At 44.3% G+C, this 22,151-nt stretch overlaps 1 protein-coding gene across 2 annotated transcripts in view; it reads left to right on the forward strand.

Moving 5' to 3' along the window:
- SLC16A12 (solute carrier family 16 member 12) overlaps window positions 1-22,151 on the forward strand; it is a 50,784-nt gene that overhangs the window by 11,757 nt on the left and 16,876 nt on the right. The window contains exons 3-4 of one of the 2 annotated variants that reach the window (XM_035138014.2): window positions 10,639-10,708; window positions 20,771-20,988. In XM_035138014.2, coding sequence (XP_034993905.2) covers window positions 20,804-20,988 — 185 coding nt within the window. In that variant the 5' untranslated portion in view covers window positions 10,639-10,708; window positions 20,771-20,803. The remainder of the gene's footprint in view (window positions 1-10,638; window positions 10,709-20,770; window positions 20,989-22,151) is intronic. The other variant, XM_035138019.2, reaches the window with a different exon arrangement.

Here is a 22,151-nt window from a genome sequence, read left to right on the forward strand (position 1 = left end):
AACCTCATTGAGCTGGTAATTGCTAATTGAAGTAAAGTAAAGGTAAAGGACCCCTGGACGGTTAAGGCCAGTCAAAGGTGACTATGGGGTTGCGGCGCTCATCTCGCTTTCAGGCCAAGGGAGCCAGCGTTTGTCCACAGACAGCTTTCCGGGTCCTGTGGCCAGCATGTCAGAACCGCCATTGGCGCAGTGGAATACTGTGGCAAAAACCAGAGCGCACGGAAACACCATTTACCTTCCCGCCGCAGTGGTACCTATATGTCTACTTGCACTGGCGTGCTTTCGAACTGCTATGTTGGTAGGAGCTGGGAGAGAGCAATGGGAGCTCACTCCGTCACAGAGATTTGAACCACCGACCTTCTGATTGGCAAGCCCAAGAGCAGGCACCCCCAAACTGCGGCCCTCCAGATGTTTTGGCATACAACTCCCATGATCCCTAGCTAACAGAACCAGTGGTCAGGGATGATGGGAATTGTAGTCCAAAACATCTGGAGGGCCAAAGTTTGGGAATGCCTGCCCAAGAGGCTCAAAGGTTTAGACCGCAGCACCACCCACCTCCCTTTACCTTGCTAATTGAATTACGCATCTTGCTTCAGGGTGATTACTATCTGTTGGAAGTGAGTTTGAGGGGGTGTACCTTCATCCCCTGCCTGGAGATACTCTTCTTGGTGATTTTTTTTCTTGCCAGCTAGACAATTTACATTGTCAAGCAAATGAGTGCTCATTTCATTGATTCTTGCTTTGGATTTTTGGACAGATTTCAGGGCACTGTATGTTTATGGTTTTCCCCTCCTCCAAACCACATGCTCTGTCCAGAAAACAACAACAACAACAACAACCCACAGTATAGTATTGGGTATTTTTGCATGGATTAATAATGAAAATTAATAAGCATAAACAGGATGCTGGAAAATTTAACTGTTTATTACATTGTTCTAAATTTGTAACAATGTTATTCGAAAAATATACGCACCCAGCTCACATTTTAACACTCACAAAATACAAGTGAAGCTCATTTTTTGCTACATTAATAAATAACATGTACTCACATTAAGACAAAAGGCAATGACTGTGCTTTCTGCTTGTGCCACAAGGCAAAAAACATGAGAGAAAGATTAACAATAAGCCAATATACGTTAACAGTGGTTAATGGCTAACATAATCATCTCAACAGTGAATAAAAGAAGTTAAATTGAATACACACAGTTAAGATCAAAGATGGTAGCTGACCAAATCCTATGGCAGGCATAGGCAAACTCGGCCCTCCAGATGTTTTGGGACTACAGCTCCCATGATCCCTAGCTAACAGGACCAGTGGTCAGGGATGATGGGAGCTGTAGTCCCAAAACATCTGGAGGGCTGGGTTTGCCTATGCCTGTCCTATGGGAACAAAGGCTGTCGAATTCAAAAACTTGGGGAAAAAGCCCAGTATTCGAGAAATTCACAGAAAGACACTGCAAGCAAAACTAGAGAAAAGTGGACTGTGGGCCAATTTGATGCTTGATCTACCCTCCCTATTCCCAGGTAAGCATGTATAAGGTTGCAGCTTCTGGGGCCTAAAATGTGGAGACCAGCAGGGGCATCCTTTTCACTTTTTATTTATTTCACTTCACATGAAGTCAGACGCTAGCTGTGCACCATCTTAATCAAGCCAGAGACATTTGTTTTAGTATCACTATGACATACACAGCAGTAAAGGCTGCAGGTGGGGTAGAGGGCCCAGGCCACATATAGTGTCCTGAGCCCAGAAAATCCTCTTGGCAGTCAGTGTTTGCTTTTCCCTCTTGGCTGCATTTTCATCTATGCATATTACTGTGCATGCCCCAATCTTTGAGCGGCGAGAGATTCCAGGGGTTCCAGGAGCTCATCCAGGGTTTGCTTTCCTCGGAATGCAGGTCAATGGAGATTGTAGTGTCTTTAGGATACATGCTTGTATTTACACACATATACACATATATTTACCCATATATACAACCTGAGCATAGGATGGAATGGCTTATTACATCAATGCTCCAACAGATCTGAAGAAGTGTGCATGCACACGAAAGCTCATACCAATGACAAACTTAGTTGGTCTCTAAGGTGCAACTGGAAGGAATTTTTTTATTTTGCTTCCCTGTTAGGGTTCTAGGAGTGGGGTGAAGGTTCCCCAGTGCCATAGCTTTGGATTCACCAGAGAGCAAGAAGCCTCTCTGTCTTTCCAGCTTCCAGTCAACATTCAACATGCCAGCCAGCCTTTGCTGTTCTCCTCCTTACAATATGATGTCACCTCCAGCCAGGTGAGGGGATAGGGGAAATGTTTGCCCCCTCCTGTATAACGCCATCCCTCGGTTGTCTCCATGATAACATGGCTGCCTGTTCAGTCATGCAAATACTTAGCTTGACTGGCTAGGGCCATTATCTTACGAAAAGATTGGTTTCTGTCGCCAGTACAGCAGGTTCCGTCTTGTACAGACCCCCCTTTTTTGCAGATTCAAAACCACAGGTTAGGTTGGAAGCAATTAGCACCATCCATACCTAAGCCATCAACTCAGTATCTGCATTGTGACACATGATTAGGCTATCTCCTTGCTAACCATAAGCTTTGGCCAAGGTTTGTTCTTGACCTTAGCTGATAGGAGGAGAAAGTTAATGGTGAGTCCTGGTATGGATGACACACTAGACCAAATCTTGGCTTAGCTTAATTCAGCAGCCAAGAAGAGCAGGGGAGGAGCAAAGTACTGTGATCTCCTCTCTGGGAGCATGCACATTCACACATAAATTGGCTCACTGCGCCATGCAAACCAGGCCATAATACTGGAAGGCAGGTGGGTGGGAAAAGAGGTTTCCTTTGCATTTGGTGCATCCGTTCCTTGAGTTCCTTGGAGGAAGGATCGGATCAAAGCATAAAGCTCAATACTTTATCGACCATTTTATTGATTTGATTGATTTCTGCCATTTGTCATATATTGCTTAACACCATCATTTCTAAGTGGTCACAAAAGAGATATAAAGGATATAGATCATTTAAAATTAGCTATAAAATCTTAAGCTTACTTAAAAATTGTGTGTGTGGGGGGGGGGGAGGTCTTCACCGAGTGCCTGCCTGGTTTCTGCTGGGAGTGAATTGGACTCAAATCGTTTCTTAGCTTTCATATTTTGTATCTTATTTCATGTTACAGTAGAAGATTGTAATCATTCTCACTAAGCTTGATTATTTAGCATTTTTGTGAGAAGTTAATGGTGTGGGCAGTAATCTTTAAGGAAATAGCATTTCTTTTGTTTGTGGTGTATTCTGGGGGGGGGGAACCCCATAATGAATGGATTTGATTTTAAAAGGAAGTTATGATACAGACACCCCCCCACCCCCGATCTTTTTCTTGTTTCCATTTTTAAAAATTAAACTTTAACCTCATATTTTCTGCCAAAAGGAAAGAAAGGAAATAATATATATCCAAGGAAAAGTGTTTCCCACGAGAAAGTTATCTCTTTGGTGGTTTAGTTGAAAGGGGACAGACCTTTAGGATAATGACTTTCAAGCTGACTGATACATTATTGCTATGGAAAATCAAGTAGATCACTTGGTTATTATTTTTATCCTCTGGTTCACTGGCTTAACTTTTCAGTAACAATAATTGCTCGGGAAACCATTAGATTATTGTTTATTTTTCTCATCATACTTAAAAATAAATAAAACATACAAGGATTAATGTGAACAAAGTGATCTTGTATTTAACCCTTTGTTGATAGAAACATTGACGCTTATTGGTTTGGTTTTGGGTACCCAAGAAAGCTATAAAGATAAAATACTTAGTGGAGGGTACTGAGGATGACCTCATTTACAAACAAAAACCCATGCTTTTATTGATAACGTTCATTTTGCAGTAAAACAATGTCCACAAATGGTATGTGTGATCTAACTGACCCCGCAATTTGTTAAACAGAAAACATTAATATACATATAGAGTAATTATAGTAGTTGCACAAGTGTAGCAGTGTAACAATCTCAAAAAACAACAACAAACTTGCAACCTCAGCACACACTACTTGAGGAGCCTGTGTAAAAACAGCCCATTGCACGCCTGCATGACTAAGACAGATTAAATGGTTACATGAAGCACATGGTTGCTGTAAAACTATGCCCCCAATTCCCATTTCCTGGAGCCTGTCCAGGACGATATCATAGCCAATGATATCGAAAGCCAATGAGAGATCATGAAGCAAGAGCGAGGTCACACTCCCCCGTCCCACTTTCTACAAAGGGTTATCAATGACATCTCATTCTCGTGGCCAGGTCTGAACCAAATTGGAATGGAACTGATTAATGCTTGTCATCCGATAATGCTTGCCGCTGCCCCAGAACAAACCTGAATTTCTGCAAACATTGTGGCCTCCCCAAGCCTGCTGCTACTTTTGTCTTGGGTGTGGGTGGGGCTGCTTTGGCTCCATAAGCAATGGCACCTTCATGTCTGAACCAAACCGCCACACAAGAACATGCAGCTCAGACATGAAATGGGTACAGCAACAGTTCCAGTTAATCCTATCTGTTGTCACCTATCTGCAGCCGTTGGGTCTCTTAAATGCATTGTTTCCAAGGGAGGACCCTGAGAAGAGCTTAGCTAGAGGTAGCCCGCCTGATCTTTCTTTTATTCACATAGTCCCCAATCCCTTTTATTCTCTTACACTTTTTCTTTGCTTTAAACAACCGATCTGTCATTGCAGACAGCCAGAATTCTGCAAGGGCAGTGATCCCATAATTGATTAATCCTTTCCAAAGGAAGCAAAAAACAAAGCAAGTATTAATGAAAAGCTGGCACAGATGTGTTCCATTTTCTTTGGGTGGTTTGCACAAGGGTGTGTTGGTTACACACATGGCAGAGATGCAAGGGTAAGCCTTGGTCTTACGTGGCCTCTTCTCCTGTCCCTGGCCCCATATAACCTTTCATGGGGACAAGAGCATTCTTACATCCATGTCTACTAGGGTGATGACTTTTTCATTTCCCCCCCTCAATTTTTTTTTCCTGTAGCACAAATGGATGAACTTGTGCCTATTAATGACTAAAATGAGGTATATTCCATTGAAATATTTAAAAAGGTTACGCACAAACCGTTTTTATTTTTGTGTGTGCCGTTTTACCATTTCATAAAATTGTATTAACAATTCTATATATATTTCGTATCAAATTTGGACACAACACCACATTCCACAATGGGGAGTGTTCTTAGCAACATAGGGTATACAAATGTCACACCTGCGCAAGGTAAAAGCCCCTTTTTGGGACCTCAATACTCAGCCAGCAGACCCTGCCGGGCATGCTGGGAAAAGAACCTACAGGAGAGGTAGCAAAACATCGTCCTCTAGCGGCGTCTATACTGTTACTGCAGCTCAAAAAAGCTTCCTTGTGTGTTTGATGACCCTATATAATGTTGTATATATGTGACTCTAAAGCTTGGGTTCCATTTTATATCTGCTTACAGTGACTTCAAAAATGGTCAAAAAAACTGATAAATAATTTTTTTAAAATCATTTTGTGCGTGAGGTTTTTTTTTAATCAAATCTCTTTGAAAGTAAGATTTTATCTAATCTTTAATGAAAGCTCATCAAATTATGATACAGGGAAATGAGGTTGTAAAAAAGTCATCGCCCTAAATTGTCTGCTCAGGCAGGCACTGCATACATTAAGAATGTAGAACAGAATGTTCCAATCAGCAGCAAGCATCTAGCTCATGCTCTCCTCTCCTCTCCTCTGGCACAGCTGTTGGAAAGAGAGCAGAAGCCTTTCTGTTTCCATTTTCCAGGAAACCACTTGGAAATGAACTTCAAAGGCGATGTTGCGTCCCAGTGTCATGATGATGTTGGGTGATTGACAGGTGGGAGGTCTCGCCCAACCCTGTCAAACTTGCCCCCTGGGTGTATGTGGACATTGGGATTTGGCCCACTGGCGAGACTCAGTTCCCCACCCCTGTTTGAATTACTCAAGAGTAGCGACAACTTCACTACCTCCTTTATTTATTTTAAAAAACACGTGTATTATACTTAAGAGTCCAATATTACATTCATATATTGCTACAAAAAAAATGATGACACCTATATGAAACATACCCATGCAGATCTTCATACAAATAATAATACCTAACGATCTGGTATACATAAGGACCTTTGAAATGCTGGAGCGGGAGAGAGACTGTTTATAAGAGGGGGAAACTAAGTAGATAGTTGATTATTCTAAAACAGTATATGCAAACCATTGCAAATATCATCTTTGGATAAGCCTATCTTTCTGATGTTAATTTGTCAGTCTTCCACTTCTATAGCATGTTAATTTAGTAAGACTTTGATATTCCATTTTCCCCATGCCATTTGGCTATCATTGGGACAACTGCACCTTTCGTAGCTGTGCTAGTCTCTTGCTGCAAAAAATAAGGAGTTTTGCGACACCTGTGCCGCTTGGACTTGCCGCTTGGAAGGTCGGCAGTTTGAATCCCCGCAATGGGGTGAGCTCCTGCGTTTCGATCCCAGCTCCTGCCTACCTAGCAGTTTGAAAGCACGCTGTGCAAGTAGATAAATAGGTACCGTTCCGGTGGGAAGGTACACGGCATTTTCGTGGGCTGTTCTGGTTTCGCCAGAAGCGGCTTGGTCATGCTGGCCACATGACCTGGAAAAACTGTTTGTGGAAGCAGACAAACGCTGGCTCCCTCGGCCTGTAAAGCGAGATGAGTGCCGCAACCCCAGAGTTGTTCGCGACTGGACTTATGGTAACTGTCAGGGGTCTCTTTACCTTTAAGGACTAACACATTTCTTAAGGCATAAGCTTCCATGGACTACAGCTCACTTCATCAGGAACATGAAGTGTTCCCCTGAGTTTTTGTTTGCATCTGTCTGTCTCAGGAGACAGTGGAGGAGTGTGCCATTGAGGATGAGGTCAAGCTATTGGACAGTGCCTGCTCTGACTGTAGAGACTGATGCGGAGGAGACATGTTGGATTGCAGCTGGGGCAGATGAAGGCATCCAGTTTTGCTGCTACAAGTGCACCATGGTGTTCCCTCTTTCTGCACTCCTCCTCACAGCTATCATTCCTCCTCTGGTCACTGCTGTGGATGCACAACCTGGCTGTTTGTCTCCAGGCACAAACATACAACGGGGTTCATGTTGCCAGCAGATGTCTTTGTAACGCAGAGGTGGTCTGCCAACAGGCCTAGGGCCTGAAGCCAGCTCCCCATAGAGCATGTCCCTGGGGATCCTGTAGGGATGGGATGACGATGGGAAATGTCCACTCTGTAGGCTTCTCACTCAGGTTTCTCTTCCATGACTAGTTTGCCTCAGATTCTTGCTAGAATCCCAAATCAGCTCTGCTTTAATTAACACACACATACTCTCTTTTTGTTGTTGTTAAAGAATTTATTCATTTTCAATAACAATCTTCCAATTAACGACAAATCAAATCAAATCAATCCAAATTACAATAATAATACACCAATTGTGTACACACAAACATATACTCTCAGGCTTGGTGGGGGTGGATTTACAAGTACTTCTGGAAAATACCATTGATCAAATCCTGAAGATAGCATAACAGAACGACCTTAGGATCTTGTGGTATAGTATAACCAGTCATTTCATTAATTAAATGCACAATTTCTATTCAGAAGGGGTAAGCAGTTGTTGTTCTTTAAAAATCACTACTTCTCCTAAGAGGGCAAAAATGTTCCTCTTTAACCAGGCCTTTGGATGATTGACAGTCAACGCTATTGTGTGTGTGTGTGTGTGATTGGGTTGTTTTTGTTTTGATTATTTTAAAAATACATTATTTTAAAAACACATGGCAAAATGGAGTGGGGTTCTTTTTCTAAATGTAACACTCTTGGGTAGAAGGGCAGGGGAAAGAGTCAACAACCAAATGGAAGAAAATGGCAGCTCCTGAAAAACCTTTGTCCATATCAATTGCAGTCAGGAACGCAACTGTGCAAATCTGTAGGGACACCCCCCCCCCAAAAAAAACCCATTCGTTCCCTGTTCATGAAGTTACTGCTGGCTGGTTACTCAGATAACAACATGGTTTCTTCTTCTTTTGTTCTACTGTGGGAGTTCAAACTATAGCTTTTGAGAAAAGTGTGTAATACAGAAAAATAGACATTTGGGAATGCGAGTTATTCAGCAACTCCAAATTGCTCATTGAGCACAGAGAATTTGCTGACTTGCCTGGCCACACCAGTTACCTTTAAACTTATGGAATGTGATCCTCTCTCTTTGAAAGATCAGAGCATTAGTTGTGTGAGCAGTTCAAAGTTACCTAACGTCCATATAGGTAAGGAAAAGCCCAACAATTCTATTCTAGACTCAAGATGAGAGCAGAAGTCATGTCTCTAGGATACTTATTAGATTGGATGAAAAAGAAAAGAATTATTGGTCCTGAACAGATTGGCTTTACAAAACATAAATCGACAGTAGACCATTGTCTATTATTGGCATCCCTAGCTGAAAAATACACGAAATCGGACAAGGGGAAGCTATATGTGGCCTTTATCGATTTAAAGTGCGCTTTCGATTCAATTCCAAGAGGTCTATTATGGGATAAATTGAAAACTTCCGGGATGGAAACCCGCCTACTTTTTCTGATTAAAAAGCTACATTCCAACACTAAAGGTCAGGTGAAGTTTTCCCTTGATGGTCATTTATCTACCAGCTTCACAATCACTAAAGGGGTTAAACAAGGTTGTATACTTGCTCCACACTTGTTTAACCTATTCTTGAATGATATGAAACAACATTTATCTGCTGCAAATGGCCACCCTCCCAGATTAGATACCAAAGCAATCCCTACCCTCTTGTACGCAGACGATACTGCTTTCCTCTCCTATTCCAGAGTTGGGCTACAAAGATATTTAAGAGCATTCTCCAATTACTGTGAAGTGAATCACCTAGCAATTAACTACTCCGTCAAAGATTCTTGTTTTTTCTAAAAGTTGGTGTCCATTCAATTGGTCGATTGGAACCCAAAAAATGGAGCAAGTTAAATGCTATAAATACTTGGGTGTCACCTTTCACTATAACTTAAAATGGGTGACCCATCGCAACAGAACAATTAATTTAGCAAGATGCTCGGTTGCACAAATCAAGCGCTTTCATTTTCTTGGTGGGAATCAATTTGTACCTGCAGCAATTGCTGCCTATAAGGCAAAATCCGCCTCCCAGCTTCTATACGGGATCCCCTTATGGATATCCAGCTTTAACAACAAAGTAGAAGGAGTCCAATCATCCTTCTTTCGGCAAATCCTTGGAGTACCAAAATGTGTGCCATACCTGGCTATCTGTGCAGAATTGGGCCAACACCTTCTTGAGACAAGAGGGTGGATCATTACTTTTAAATATTGGCTAAAAATTCATTTTAATACCGATCCAGATAGCCTGATATCCTATCTTCTGAAAGATAGCCACAGCTTTACATGGTTCTCTAATATTTCCAACAAACTTAGGCAACTAGGCCTTTCAGTGGATTCCCTCCTGACATATGAGGATTCATATATCTTTACTCTTATTAAGCAGAGACTGCTTGATAATGAATTCCAGAAACTTCATCCTGCCCAACCTCTAGTATGCTCGCCTGCCTTCCTGGGGCTGCCGCCGCACCAAGGATTGATACCTAATTATTTATATGACCTGGTATCTCCTTTTTATTGCAGAGTATTTATGTTGGCCCGTCTAAATGCTTTCCCATCCTCTGTGTTAGCCGGAAGACTCAAAGGCATCCCCTACTGGAATAGATTATGCCCTTGTGGCCAGAAAGAGGTAGACTCTATGGCTCACATGATTCTGGACTGTCCCCTTTCTAATTTCTTTTATTTTGGCCCCCTCTTATCCTTTATGAGACCTGGAACCCTCCCCAACAAGGAAACAGTGGTCCAGCTCTTGCTGAGGGATGACTTCCCCGAAATTACCAGAATTATGGCCCACTACTTGTCCAGAATTTATGTAATTAAAATCAGTACATCTAGCCTTCAACAATGATAGCTGAGGATCCCTTGTGTGCCTCTTCCTCCTCCTGCTCACCATTATTTCTGTATGATGTAGAGTTACTATTTATACTAATGTCCTATATGTTTTATATGTTTTGTCTTTGTTTTTATATTTTTTATATATGCCAATAAAGGTGTTGAAATTGAATTGATGTCTCTAGGACAATTCCAAGATCTTCCACCTGAGTTGAACTACCTCATGCTACCTCCTGGTAGCACTAGTCTCGAATATGCCTTTATCTTTAGAATACTTGTCAAATCTAGACTTCGCCGTAACACAATAGGCTACCAATTAACAAAAATTGGGGGTGAGATGTGTCTTGGAGTAACCATACTATAAAATAGGGATAGGGGGAAAATGTTTCACCTTGCGAGCCAGATCCAGAATTATCCTACCCTCCATGGACCATTTTTGATAAGAGTGTGGGGCCACCCACCTGCCAGTCCCCTGGTGTCACATGTCGTCAGGGACAGGATTATCTCCTATCTTAGCTTCAACTCCTCCGCCATTCCTCTTGAACTCCTTGGTGTAAGATACGGATGTAAAAGTGTGGACATGCCCAGCTTCTCATGTTGCGACGTACAATGATCCTTATATAAATCCCTCTTTTTTAAAAGAACCACCTTACGTTCATTTACTTACAGGTATGCCCTTCCATCTCTTTGCTCTGATCTGCTGACAACTGCATATCCCGGCAGCTCCCAAATCCACAAGGTAAGCAAAGCATTACAGATTCAAATACACACGGGGTGTTATTACTGTTATTTATTATAGTAAATCGCAGGGTGGTTCACAACTCAAAAATACAAAATAAGAACGCAAAATACATAAGAAAACAAAAACGGAAGCAAAATCATTTACTCCACTAACACATTTAAAAGGCCTTGGAATGTTAATCAGCCCAAGGCCTGGTTGAAGAGAAAACGTTTCTGCCGGGTGCCTAAATATATGGTATATAATGAAGGTGCCAGGTCAGCCTCCCTGGGGAGAACATTCCACAAATGGGCAGCCTCCACAAAAAAGGCCCGTTCTTGTGTTGCCAGCCTCCAGACCTCTTGTAGAAGGGGCACACAAAGAAGGGCCTCAGATGATGATCACAGCATTCAGGTTGGCTCATATGGAGGGAGGTAGACCTTGTGGTCCTGGGCCATTTAAGGCTTTATAGGTCAAAACCAGCACTTTGAATTGGGCCCGGAAAGTAATTGGCAGCCTGTGCAGTTGGGCCGACGTCAATGTAATGTAATATATTCAAACCATCTTTCCCCGATGAGAAACCCGGCTACCAAATTCTGCACCAGTTGAAGTTTCTGAACCGTTTTCAGAGGCAGCCCCATATATTGTCTTTATTCCTTAAAAAACAAACAAAAAACTAATGTTGCCATTCCAATCTGTTTACATTATTTAGAAATCTAAAAAAATATTGTGTTGCAGCTTAAATTAGCTATGGGCCCAGCTAGATATTCTTTCTGTTGAGCATTCATGATTATTTGTGCTCATGATGCTATAATGTTTCTCTATGTGCAAAAGGTTTGGGGTGGTCACAATGGGTCGCTTCCCATATTTTTTCAGTCTCTACTGTTTATACCAGGCATCCCCAAACTTTGGCCCTCCAGATGTTTTGGACTACCATTCCCATGTTCCCTGACCACTGGTCCTGTTAGCTAGGGATCATGGGAGTTGTAGGCCAAAACATCTGGAGGGCCGCAGTTTGGGGATGCCTGGTTTATACATTTCTGTATTTGGGTCGCAATACAATTTCATGCATTCATTCATTTCTGAACCTCTCTGCTGGCTAATAAAGCTTTTGGTCTCTTTTAAAATCCTTGTCCCACCTGGTTTAGAGGATAAACTCACAGGCCGTGTGTTTTCTTGATACACAGTTGGCTGCTGATAGATATGAAATAACATTGGCAGTGATAGCAGCGGGAGCAGTTGTAGCAGCCACAGCACTGAAACAGAAGCAGTATGCTCTTTATCCTCTGTGACTGCCTCAACTTCAGGTCGAGGGTCGAAGCGAGCCTGGCAAAGGAGATTTGGAGGCGGTTCAGCCAGGGTGACACAAATGTATTCAAACCTTTACATGAGGTCAACAAACGTCTCTCAGGAATCTGCTCTCACCCTTGAGCTACTGTGTCCCTTGTTAGGACTGTACCACCTCAGAATTCACACGGGGGTGGGGGGGGGATTGCTGCTTCAGAGTTGCTCAATCGACCTATGACTTCTAGGCAACTTGGTTTATTCAGGAGCATTGAATAAATTTTCAAGTCCATTTTGGGAATTGGAGAGTATTTGGTGCTGCCGATACAGTGCCATATTAGGGCTATGGTGGCATACAACAGATCTTGATTTTTGGAAGTGAAAATAAATGAGACAAGTGTGCTCTCTTGTGTGAGTGTATCCACACCCCACCCTCATTTTCTTATTTGCCGCTTATAAAACATTAGCAACAGCAACAACTTCTCTCATAGTCCCTACAGATTAGTTTAGTTGATCAAGGCCTTTCCTCTGATTTTACTTTAGGTGAAATTTTTTGGAAACTCCACGGTATATTGAAATGCACCCATTTCCCACAAACACAGGGCAAACTCAATGAGCTCTGAAAGCAAGGAGTTTCTAATAACTTGGTTAATGGGGATTTTGTCAGATTTGTGATTTGTTTTTGCATTGCTGGCTGCACTGCAGTATTGAGCCATGTTAAAGCCCCCCTTTTAAAAAGCCCATACGTCTAAAGAAATCTCACTAGATTCTTGTGGTTGAGCTATGGACATCCCCTACTTTGGGATATATTCTTTTATTACTTCCATAAATCCCCTGATGGTCAACAGTGGTGGTAGTTGAGAGGGGGTGGAATCAATACAATGAGGCTTGATGATATACACTGATAGGCATTATAATTTTCAGAAGCATAGCACACCAAGCAAACCTGCAATAAGTAGAAGTAATGGCTATTGAGAAAGATTAATATTATAGTACTAGTAATGGGTTTTGTCCATTATCAGAATACATGCTCGATTGAAAAAAAAGCCAGCGGGTCTGGTTGGGTATGTTTTCATGCTCAAGAGACTAGGAAACAATTGATCCTAACCTTGTTTGATTTCCACCCTGATAGCAAGGAGCACCTCACTTATATCCATGTGAAAATGAGAGAGAACTAATTAGGGATGGAAAATGCCAAGAGATATAGTTGAGGAACCGGAAGTGCTCATTAAATAGGTCACGGCTCAAGTTTCTTTTTAAAATTAGGAGAGCTGAAACTCCAGCCTGTCTCCAGGCCCAGCTCTCTGGCCTAGAAATTCTTCCCCTGGAATCCACAAAGGGTTGGAACTTAATTCTGATGCCGACTAATGGAAATTGTTGGTTGGTTGGTTTCAGTAAGTGTTTTTCCTCAAGATCCTGTACCCAGTTTACACTTTCTGTGAGGGTTTGTGTGCAGTCCAGGATTTCTGGGCTGTATACATATTACAGAGGAATTAATTAAATAACTGGAGGAACAAGGTGTGGTTGGAGAAAAGGTGGGTGGTAGGATTGCGGGAAAACAAAGTGAGAAAGATTACAGCTACATCACGATTTGCAGATTTCAAAGAGGCAGGGCGGTTTCACCTGGCAACCCTGTGTTTAACAAGGGAACAGGCGTAATGGTCTGGGAAAGAAATCTTGATGGGAAATGTAGCCCGAGTCCAAAGCATGGGGTGTGCCCATTGGGTTTGTGTTTCTTGATCATCAGCCTTCCAAGTTCCATGTTTGAAACTGAGGGATGATTTAAAAACAACACCAACGCACAACCGTGTGATGTTGTGTGGGGTCTACTGCCTAAAAGAAAATGTCAGAAATTCCATTGGTTTTCTTGGTTGCTTCCTTTCCTTCTAATTCACGGGTGTCAAACACAAGGCCCGGGGGCCTAATCCGGCCCGCCAGACCTCGTCATGTGGCCCGCGTAGCCGCTGCCGACAGTAGCCGCTGACAGTAGTTCTGGAGCCTGCGAATGGCCGAGGGTCAAAACCGGGAGCGGGGCTGCAGGCGGAGGCCGGGGCGCTGGAGCCGCGCTGACGGCCTTGGCCAGGGAATTTCAATTTCGAATGAGGCTGAGGGAGGCGGTGGCACAGCAGCCAGACGGGGAAGTGAGATGCAGGAGGAGGAGGAGGAAGCCCGCCGAGGAGGTAGGAAAGCCCTACAGGCGCCGCCGGCAAAGTTGGTGCCAGGACGGAGCAGCGTTGCATTTTTTTTTGGCGGGCTTTGCTGTTGTCTCCAAGAGCGAGTGAGGCAGCACTGGGGAGCCGCCGCCCGCCGCTTCCCTTCCTCTCCTCGGCTGCATCCGGGAGGTGGGCAAGCGAGCGGGCAAAAGGGACGCGGAGTGAGCCTGAGGGCGAAGCGCAACAGCCGCTCTCTTGATGGATCCGGGTTTCTCTTCCCTCTTCCCCCGTTTTCTCCTCATAGACACTCGGGAGGGTCCCTGGCCTTTGCTCTGCCCCCCACCCCGAGCTGCCCTTTGGCTTCTCAGTTCCGGTGGAGCTGCTCCCCGGGGGGCGGCCGGGAGGGAGGCGGCGACGACGGCACGGGTTCCTGCTCTTCCCGCTCTGCCGCCACCTCCTCTCAGCCCCTCGTGATGTAGGGCTCCAGATGGAGTCGCCTCGCGGTTTGAGTAGGTGGGAGGGGAATTTTTTTTGGGGGGGAGGTTTTCAAGCCTCCTCTGCCTGCAGTCCCGGTAGGGAGAGGCGGCGGCGAAGACGACAACAGTGCGGGTGGGGGGAAGAGCAGCTCTGAGGCGAAGATGCACGTCCGCTGGGGCTGCCACCGCCTTCCTCCTCGGGAAACCCACTGCCCTCCCTCAGCGCGAGGGGAAGGGACTCTGGCGCTGAGGAGGGAAGATGCAAAAGCAAAGCAGGGAGTTGGCGCTGCACAGCATGTTCCTGCCCCTCTCCAAAGCATGGGGTGGGTTGCAGCGTGTGGCATCCTGCCTAGCGGGGTTTGGGTGTGCGCAGGGCGGGAGAGGGAAGCCCTCTTTCCATCTGCAGGTTTTTAATCCCAGCAGTGGCTTTCTCCTTCCTGCCGAAGGTTTAGTTGAGCCCCCCCCCCCCGGAAGCCATCGATCCCCACCTTTTGTTCAAATTTCCCTCATTTACATCCCCTCCCACACACGCGCCATGACACAGGAATGTGATCCGCGTGGGGGTGGGAATGACCTTACATTATTACAAAAAACAGTAATAATTGAATGCAGTGACAATAATTTATGATAATAAAGAGTGGACACATAGTCCTACAGACACAACCGGCCCTTTGAGGGTGACCAAACTGCTGATGCGGCCCCCGATGAATTTGAGTTTGACACCCCTGTTCTAATTGTTCGGGCTGCATCCTGTGCCCCTTCAGCTCCCAGTGTGGCTGAAGTGCTGTCATTGTATCATGTCTAGCCCTTAATGCTTAATCCCACACTGTTTTGCAGTTATCCACCCAAGTAGATGCTGTTTCTGACTTCATGTTGACGTGAACGAGAGCCTGTACTTATTCCGCTTTTAGCTTCTGTTACATATACAGCTTCTCATAATAGGTGTTTTTAGATGGCGACCACTCATGAGCTCTAGAGTTGAGGCAGATTAAGTATCCTCACTCTGATGTATCACATTTCCATTTAGCTTCACCATTCCTGTCCTTCATGGAGCTGCTGAGCATATAACAGCTGTCCAATTTTCATCAAGTTTCCCTATCACTCATTCACTTCTGGGAAATCTCCCCCCGCCCCCAGGAAACAACAGAAACACAGAGATACCAGCTAGGAAAAACACCTTGTATTTTATTCACTTGCTGCTATGCTTCCTCTTCAAAGTCTCATGCTCAGGTAATGGTGATGCTGGTGATGTTTTTGCCTTGAGGTAATGCAGAGATTAGTTTCCCCAACATTTGATCTACAGATTAGGAAGGTGTGTTTCATTGTGCTAAGATGAATACAATGGTATCTCCAAATGGCCCTAAAAAAACAAAGCCTCAACAGGATATTTCTATTAGTTCTGTGCCAAAACCTGTCCTCCACTTTCCAAAATGTTTTCTTCCCCTGCCAAAAAAAAAAAAGTCTTCAATTTTCCGCCTCATTCCCAGGGTTTAGAATTTCTTTATCATTTCGTGGGGTGCAGGATTGAGCCTAACTTAACATAGCACAGCGGCCATGGCCGGTGTGTTTTCTTAATTCCCGTTGAACATTCCTTCACTGCTCTGACTACAGGCTTCACAGCTGCCTCTGCTTCCTGGTCTGAAAAGGTCCAGCAGTAGAAAGCCGCATCTATACCAAACACTTAAAGCATATGACCCCCCCCCAAGGATTCTGGGAACTACGGATGCCCTACTGAAAGCTGTGCAGAAGAGTGCATTTCAGCAGGTATAGCTTCTCACCTTGCATGACACTTCACACCCACTGAGATGTCCTTTTCCATGCAGCTCTTAAAGCGACCTCACTGTCTCCCTGCATGCACGGACTGCAGCCTAGTACACATGGCTTCTTCATTCATTCAGCTGCCCACTGCAGGAGAATAACAATAAATAACAAATAACAATAAAACAATGAACAATGACTACTGCATACTGCAATCGACGCACGATAATATCACCAAGGCAACTATCTGCAAACAAACAATAAACGCCCATAAAAAGGGCTAAGGCAGTTTCTTTCCCAAATCGGTTTTATCCTAAACAATAGCAAACAAATAAAGAGTTCACTAGTAATATATCAGTGGTTCAGTGCTTATTTCTTCTCTTTCCAAAACAGATTTTATCTTGAACAATTTTATCTTGAACAATTGCAAATGCAGTAATAGAGAGTCCGCTTGTGATATACCAGTGGTTCAGTGCTCAGACGTTGTTCCGGTAATCCGATGTTTCGTCACTAAAAAGCTTAGTCATCGAGCTTGCCGAGTTTGCCTATGCCTGGCGTAGACCCACTAAAATTGATGAACCGAAGTAAGTCAATAAACTTCAGTGGGTCTACTTTGAGTAAGACTTTGTTGAAGACAACCCTTAGGACTGGTTTAAATTTAGCTGGCACACTAGCAGAAAGCAGTGCAATGGCTTCCACTCGTGCAATGGGGCTCCCTCCCCTGCATCTCTCCCAAATCCTCATTGGAGAGCTGGGAGAACCCCCAAAACAGCACTTGGAAGGGAGGAGGAGGGGATCTTTCTGTCTGACAAGCAAGTAGTGTGGCATGGGGGGAAAGTGTACCTGTTGCATTTCTTTCAGGCGTGAGTTAAAGGCAACACACCACTGGGGGGGATTGTGATGGCTTTTAGGGTACTTCCAGAAACATGACAATGGGTTGTTATGACAACAAGTGCTTTAAAAAAAACAAACCTCATTGGATTTCCTTTAGGTAGGGTAAATCTAGATTAGATTGGGGAAAGCTAGACACCGACATTTTAATGCTCACTATGTCAAAGGGACCCAAGTGGCGCTGTGGGTTAAACCACTGAGCCCAGGGCTTGCTGATCAGAAGGTTGGCGGTTCGAATCCCTGTGACGGGGTGAGCTCCCGTTGCTTGGTCCCAGCTCCTGCCAACCTAGCAGTTCGAAAGCACGTCAAAATGCAAGTAGATAAATAGGAACCGCTGCAGCGGGAAGGTAAACGGCGTTTCCATGTGCTGCTCTGGTTTGCCAGAAGCGGCTTTGTCATGCTGGCCACCTGACCTGGAACCTATACGCCGGCTCCCTCGGCCAATAATGCGAGATGAGCGCGCAACCCCAGAGTCGGTCACGGCTGGACCTAATGGTCAGGGGTACCTTTACCTTTACCTTTATGTCATAAGGTCACTGGAAATATGGTAAACTTAGATGCATGTGGAGCACTGATACATAATAAACCTCTTTCTGGAAGCAGACTGATTTTTCGCTTGGCACTTAAAGTTTGAATAGAGTGGTCAGGGGGAAGGGGGAAGGGGGAGCAGGGCTGCTATAGCTGCTGCAATCCTGCTTTTCTACAGCTGTTAAAGGTGCAGGAGTCCTGCCTTCCTTTTCATCTCACCACCCTTCTTCCGAACCTCTCTTCCACTTTTGGTGTGGGTGCATGGAAGTCATGCGCACAGCTATAAAGGAGCAGCTTTTATAGAAACGTTTGGGGGAAATGGAATGTAAATGTTTAAAATAAGTCATGCATAAAAGTTAATATGCAAAGTGCTGAGATTCTTAGGAAGCACGTTCCTGCCAGATCTCCTATTGATCTGAAAGCCATATCCCGCTTGGTGTGTATGTTCAAGCAGGGCGCTTGATGCGCAGCAGAGGATATGAGGCAGCTCTCATGATCACAGTTTTAAGAATAAAGAACGGAGACCCTTGACAACTGGATGAAAGACATGAATCCTCTTCTACCCAGCACAGATATACAGGTATAGGGAAATGTGCAGAACTGCTGCCTGTTGTGAACAGCTCATTCCACTGAATGGGACCTTGGCCCTCTGCCCCAAAGTCCTGGCCTGGTGGGCACCACACCATAGTTCTGTCAAGGTAGAGACCATTGTGCAAACTATTACGAATGCGAATTCCTGGACTTCATTGGTAGTTATGATGTGGGGCCATAACATTAGAGTTGGCCTCAAGATCAGTGCTAATAAAGCTGAAATGGAACTAAAAGCTTCTTCCAAGCTGCTTATCGTTGTTTATCTTGAAATGGACTCAGTTCCCTCCTAGAAATGGCATCGGATAAGGTTTCAAGGGACTGCCTGTGATTCTTGTCAGCAGGAATATTGTATGTTCAACCACTAAAGGATTAGGCTGCAGCTGGGCTATTTTAGGTCTCCCTCCAAGGAAAACTAAATCACATACCAGACAGCTTTGCTTATTTGTTTTATTATTATTACTTTTAAAAAAGAATTCTTCATGCAGCAGGGGAAGAAACATCCTTTTCAACAGAGCAACAGAATGTTAATGTTGATGGTCCAAATGAAGTGCTTTTGATTGAGTAAGCTGGTAGAAAGTGTGGTAGTGTCTTAGCTCCAGGGTTTCTCCAGATAATTTAGGCTCTCTGACCTGGAAGTCATTTTCCTTGTTCTCAGATGAACGAGGGGGCATATCCATACTATGAACTAATAACGGTTTATAAATATGAGGAGGGTTAAGGTTTTCCCCAGATAATTTTGGGAACTGAGAATTCTGAGAACTGGGAACCCTTTCAACACAGCTTCCTACCCCTGTCCAATAAGACTCTAAAATTGGGCCCTGAGAGCACTTTGGCAACTGACCAGGTCCACACAAGAAGTTGGTTGGGTTTTCAGATGAAGGTGTAAGGTGTTTTATTTACTTTTGCTTAGTAAATTGGCCTACCACTTTTCACCTACTGGAGATTTACAGCACAATTAATCCCAACAACAATAGACCCATGATAAACCCATTTGAATAAACCTATGAACAACATGGCATTCTTTAGAGATACCTGTGTTATTCTGTTGGTATGCTGGCTGGCATATCACTGGAACTGAACTGGATACAGTCGTACCTCAGTTCTCGAACAATGCATTCCAGGAGTCTGTTCGACTCCCAGAACCGTTTGAAAATCAAGGTGTGGCTTCTGATTGGCTGCAGGAGCATCCTGCAGCCAATCGGAAGCCGCACTGGGCGTTCGGCTTCCAAAAATCGTTCAAAAACCAGAACACTCACTTCTGGGTTTTGATCGCTCAGGAGTCAAGGCATTTGAGATCCAAGACTGTATCTTATTTCTTTTACTGGCTTCTCCTTTGGATTTCATGGATTTATATTTGAACATAGTTGTAAAACTCCTCTGAGGAGCAACTTAACCTAAAAAGTACTGTAGTATAAAAGCTTTTTAAATTAACAAATAGGGAAGGCATCTAGGAAAAGGAAGCAGAGACTGCATTTGAAACTGGCTGGCTGTCTTTGGGATTTAGTGGTGCCCATCTTTGGGCTTTAAATTCCAGCCTGCTGATCCAATTCCTCATTCAAGCAAAGTTATAAGGGAGATGATCTTCAAAGGCACTTTTGTTAGTTATGCCTTTGACATTCTACCCTTCCCAACTTTAGAAAGACGTTAACTGCTCCCCGCCCCCCCCCCCCCACTGGTGGGAAATGCTGTTGTCTCAGCCATGAAAGCTGCATGCAAACCTTTCAAGAGCCACCATTCTGCACTTCTGGAAATATTAGCCTGTGAGGATTTCTTCCTCCTCCTCCTCCTCCTCCTCCTCCTCCTCCTCCTCCTCCTCCTCCTCCTCCTCCTCCTCCTCCTCCTCCTCCTCCTCCTCCTCCTTGCCATTATTACCGTACATGAATGCAAATGTACTATCATACATCTAAGGCTGTGATCCTGTGCATGGTTACTTAGGAATTAGTGATGTTAATGGAACATCTGAGTAAATATTGGTTTGTGGACTGGACTCTAAGCCTCACCAGCTCCCAGGTATCGAAGCAAAACAACAGGGCATTGCAGTTAAGGATTCAGTCCATTCAAATGCATTTTGAATTTTAACATGCTATGATTTAAAAAAAATATTCTGATGATAGATTTTCTGCCAGATACAGAGATTCCATCTGTTATGGGCGAGGCAGAACATGAAGTGAGATCAATGGAGTGACTCTGGATTAAAGTGGCGAATATGGCCCATAGTCAGCTGCTGCCAACAATGCATAGAATTTACTCCTGCGGTTGTTGGGAGTTAAAAATAAAAAGCTTAACTTTAAACAATAAAGCTTGCCTCTCCATTGAACTATTTGATAGTGGCCTTTGACAGAGCCATGTGTGGTTTGCTTTGATCTGTTCTCTATTGTTTCTTTTTTGTTTCCTTGTTTCAGATGTCAAATAACCCATGTGCCAGGTAACATTCCATGCATACCTTGCCTGTCAACTGGCAGGTCTTGCAGAGTGACTCTGGACAGAAAGGAAGACTCCCTATCCCAGCCATGGCTGCACCAAGGAAAGGTTTAAGTGCCTCCCCTCCCGATGGTGGCTGGGGGTGGATGATTGTGATCGGCTGCTTCCTTGTTACTATCTGCACGAGAGCGGTAACAAGGTAAGGGCGTTTTTTGGGTGTGATTCTTCACCCAGCTTTTGTTGTTGTTATCCCCTGCTTGAAAGCAGTGATCCACCTGGGTCTTTCTCAATGTCTGCGACACACTTTTAATGCTGCCTTAGCAAAGCAATCCTGCTGTTTCTAAGTTTAATAACAGCAGGATTGCTTTGCTAAGGCAGCATTAAAAGTGTGTCACAGACATTGAGAAAGACCCAGGTGGATCACCTAAGGGAAGTGCATTGAACTATGGAAGTGACATCCCTCTGCATCCTCACCAGTCTCACCTGATGCATGATGGTACCTTCCACTGCAGGGCCGCGAAGACATGTAGGGTTGTAGCTGGCTGTGTCATACTCTTGAGTACACCTACTGAACTTGTTGGCTTTGAGTTAGTCAACCCATAGAGTGGATGAGGGCCATCAAGCGGATACTGAATCCAGGCAAGATGGGTTCCATCCGGATAAAGTGAGTGGATGGAGTGCTGATTGGACATGTACTTCCCCTGGAGGACAAAGAGTGGAATTCTGGAGTTCTCCATGCCAACTGGGCAAGCTCAAGTAGTGATAGCAGCCAGGAGTGGGTTTTTTTTTTTTTTACCAATTTAGACTAGTATTCCAACTGTGCACCAGTCTGGGGAAGTCTGACCTTGCCTCAGTTATCCAAGTGTTAGTGAAATGTGGGCTGTTAAGATCCCCGCTAGATCAGGCCAGTGCTCAAAGTTCTCTTCTCAGTATGGCCAACCAGATGACAACCAGATTGGTACAGAATGCAGCTGGTTGTGTCCTGTTAGGAGCCTGGCAATTGGTTCACAAGGCACTTATGCTGATTGCCAGTGCATTGCTAAGACCAATTCAAAATAAGGGAGCAGAAGCTTCTCTGCCCACCTCAACACTGTGCCAAGTTTTTTTTTAAATTTTCCTGCCACCTTCAAAATTGGTGGGCTCTTTGGAATCTGCTTTGAGCGGGACAGAAGAATTTGCTGAGGGGAGCAGATCAAGTCATTGGGAGCAGAGGTTAGGCACCACAGCTTTAAGGCCTTAAACACTTTGGATCCGATTTACTTCGAGGACCATCTTTGCAGCCTGCCTATATGTTAAGATCTGCAATGGAGGCCCTCACTGAGAGGAATGAGGGTGGAGAGCACAAGAGGGAGGTTATAGTGG

The sequence above is a fragment of the Zootoca vivipara genome, chromosome 5 (assembly GCF_963506605.1).
Source record: "Zootoca vivipara chromosome 5, rZooViv1.1, whole genome shotgun sequence".
In the NCBI taxonomy this organism is placed as follows: domain Eukaryota; kingdom Metazoa; phylum Chordata; class Lepidosauria; order Squamata; family Lacertidae; genus Zootoca; species Zootoca vivipara.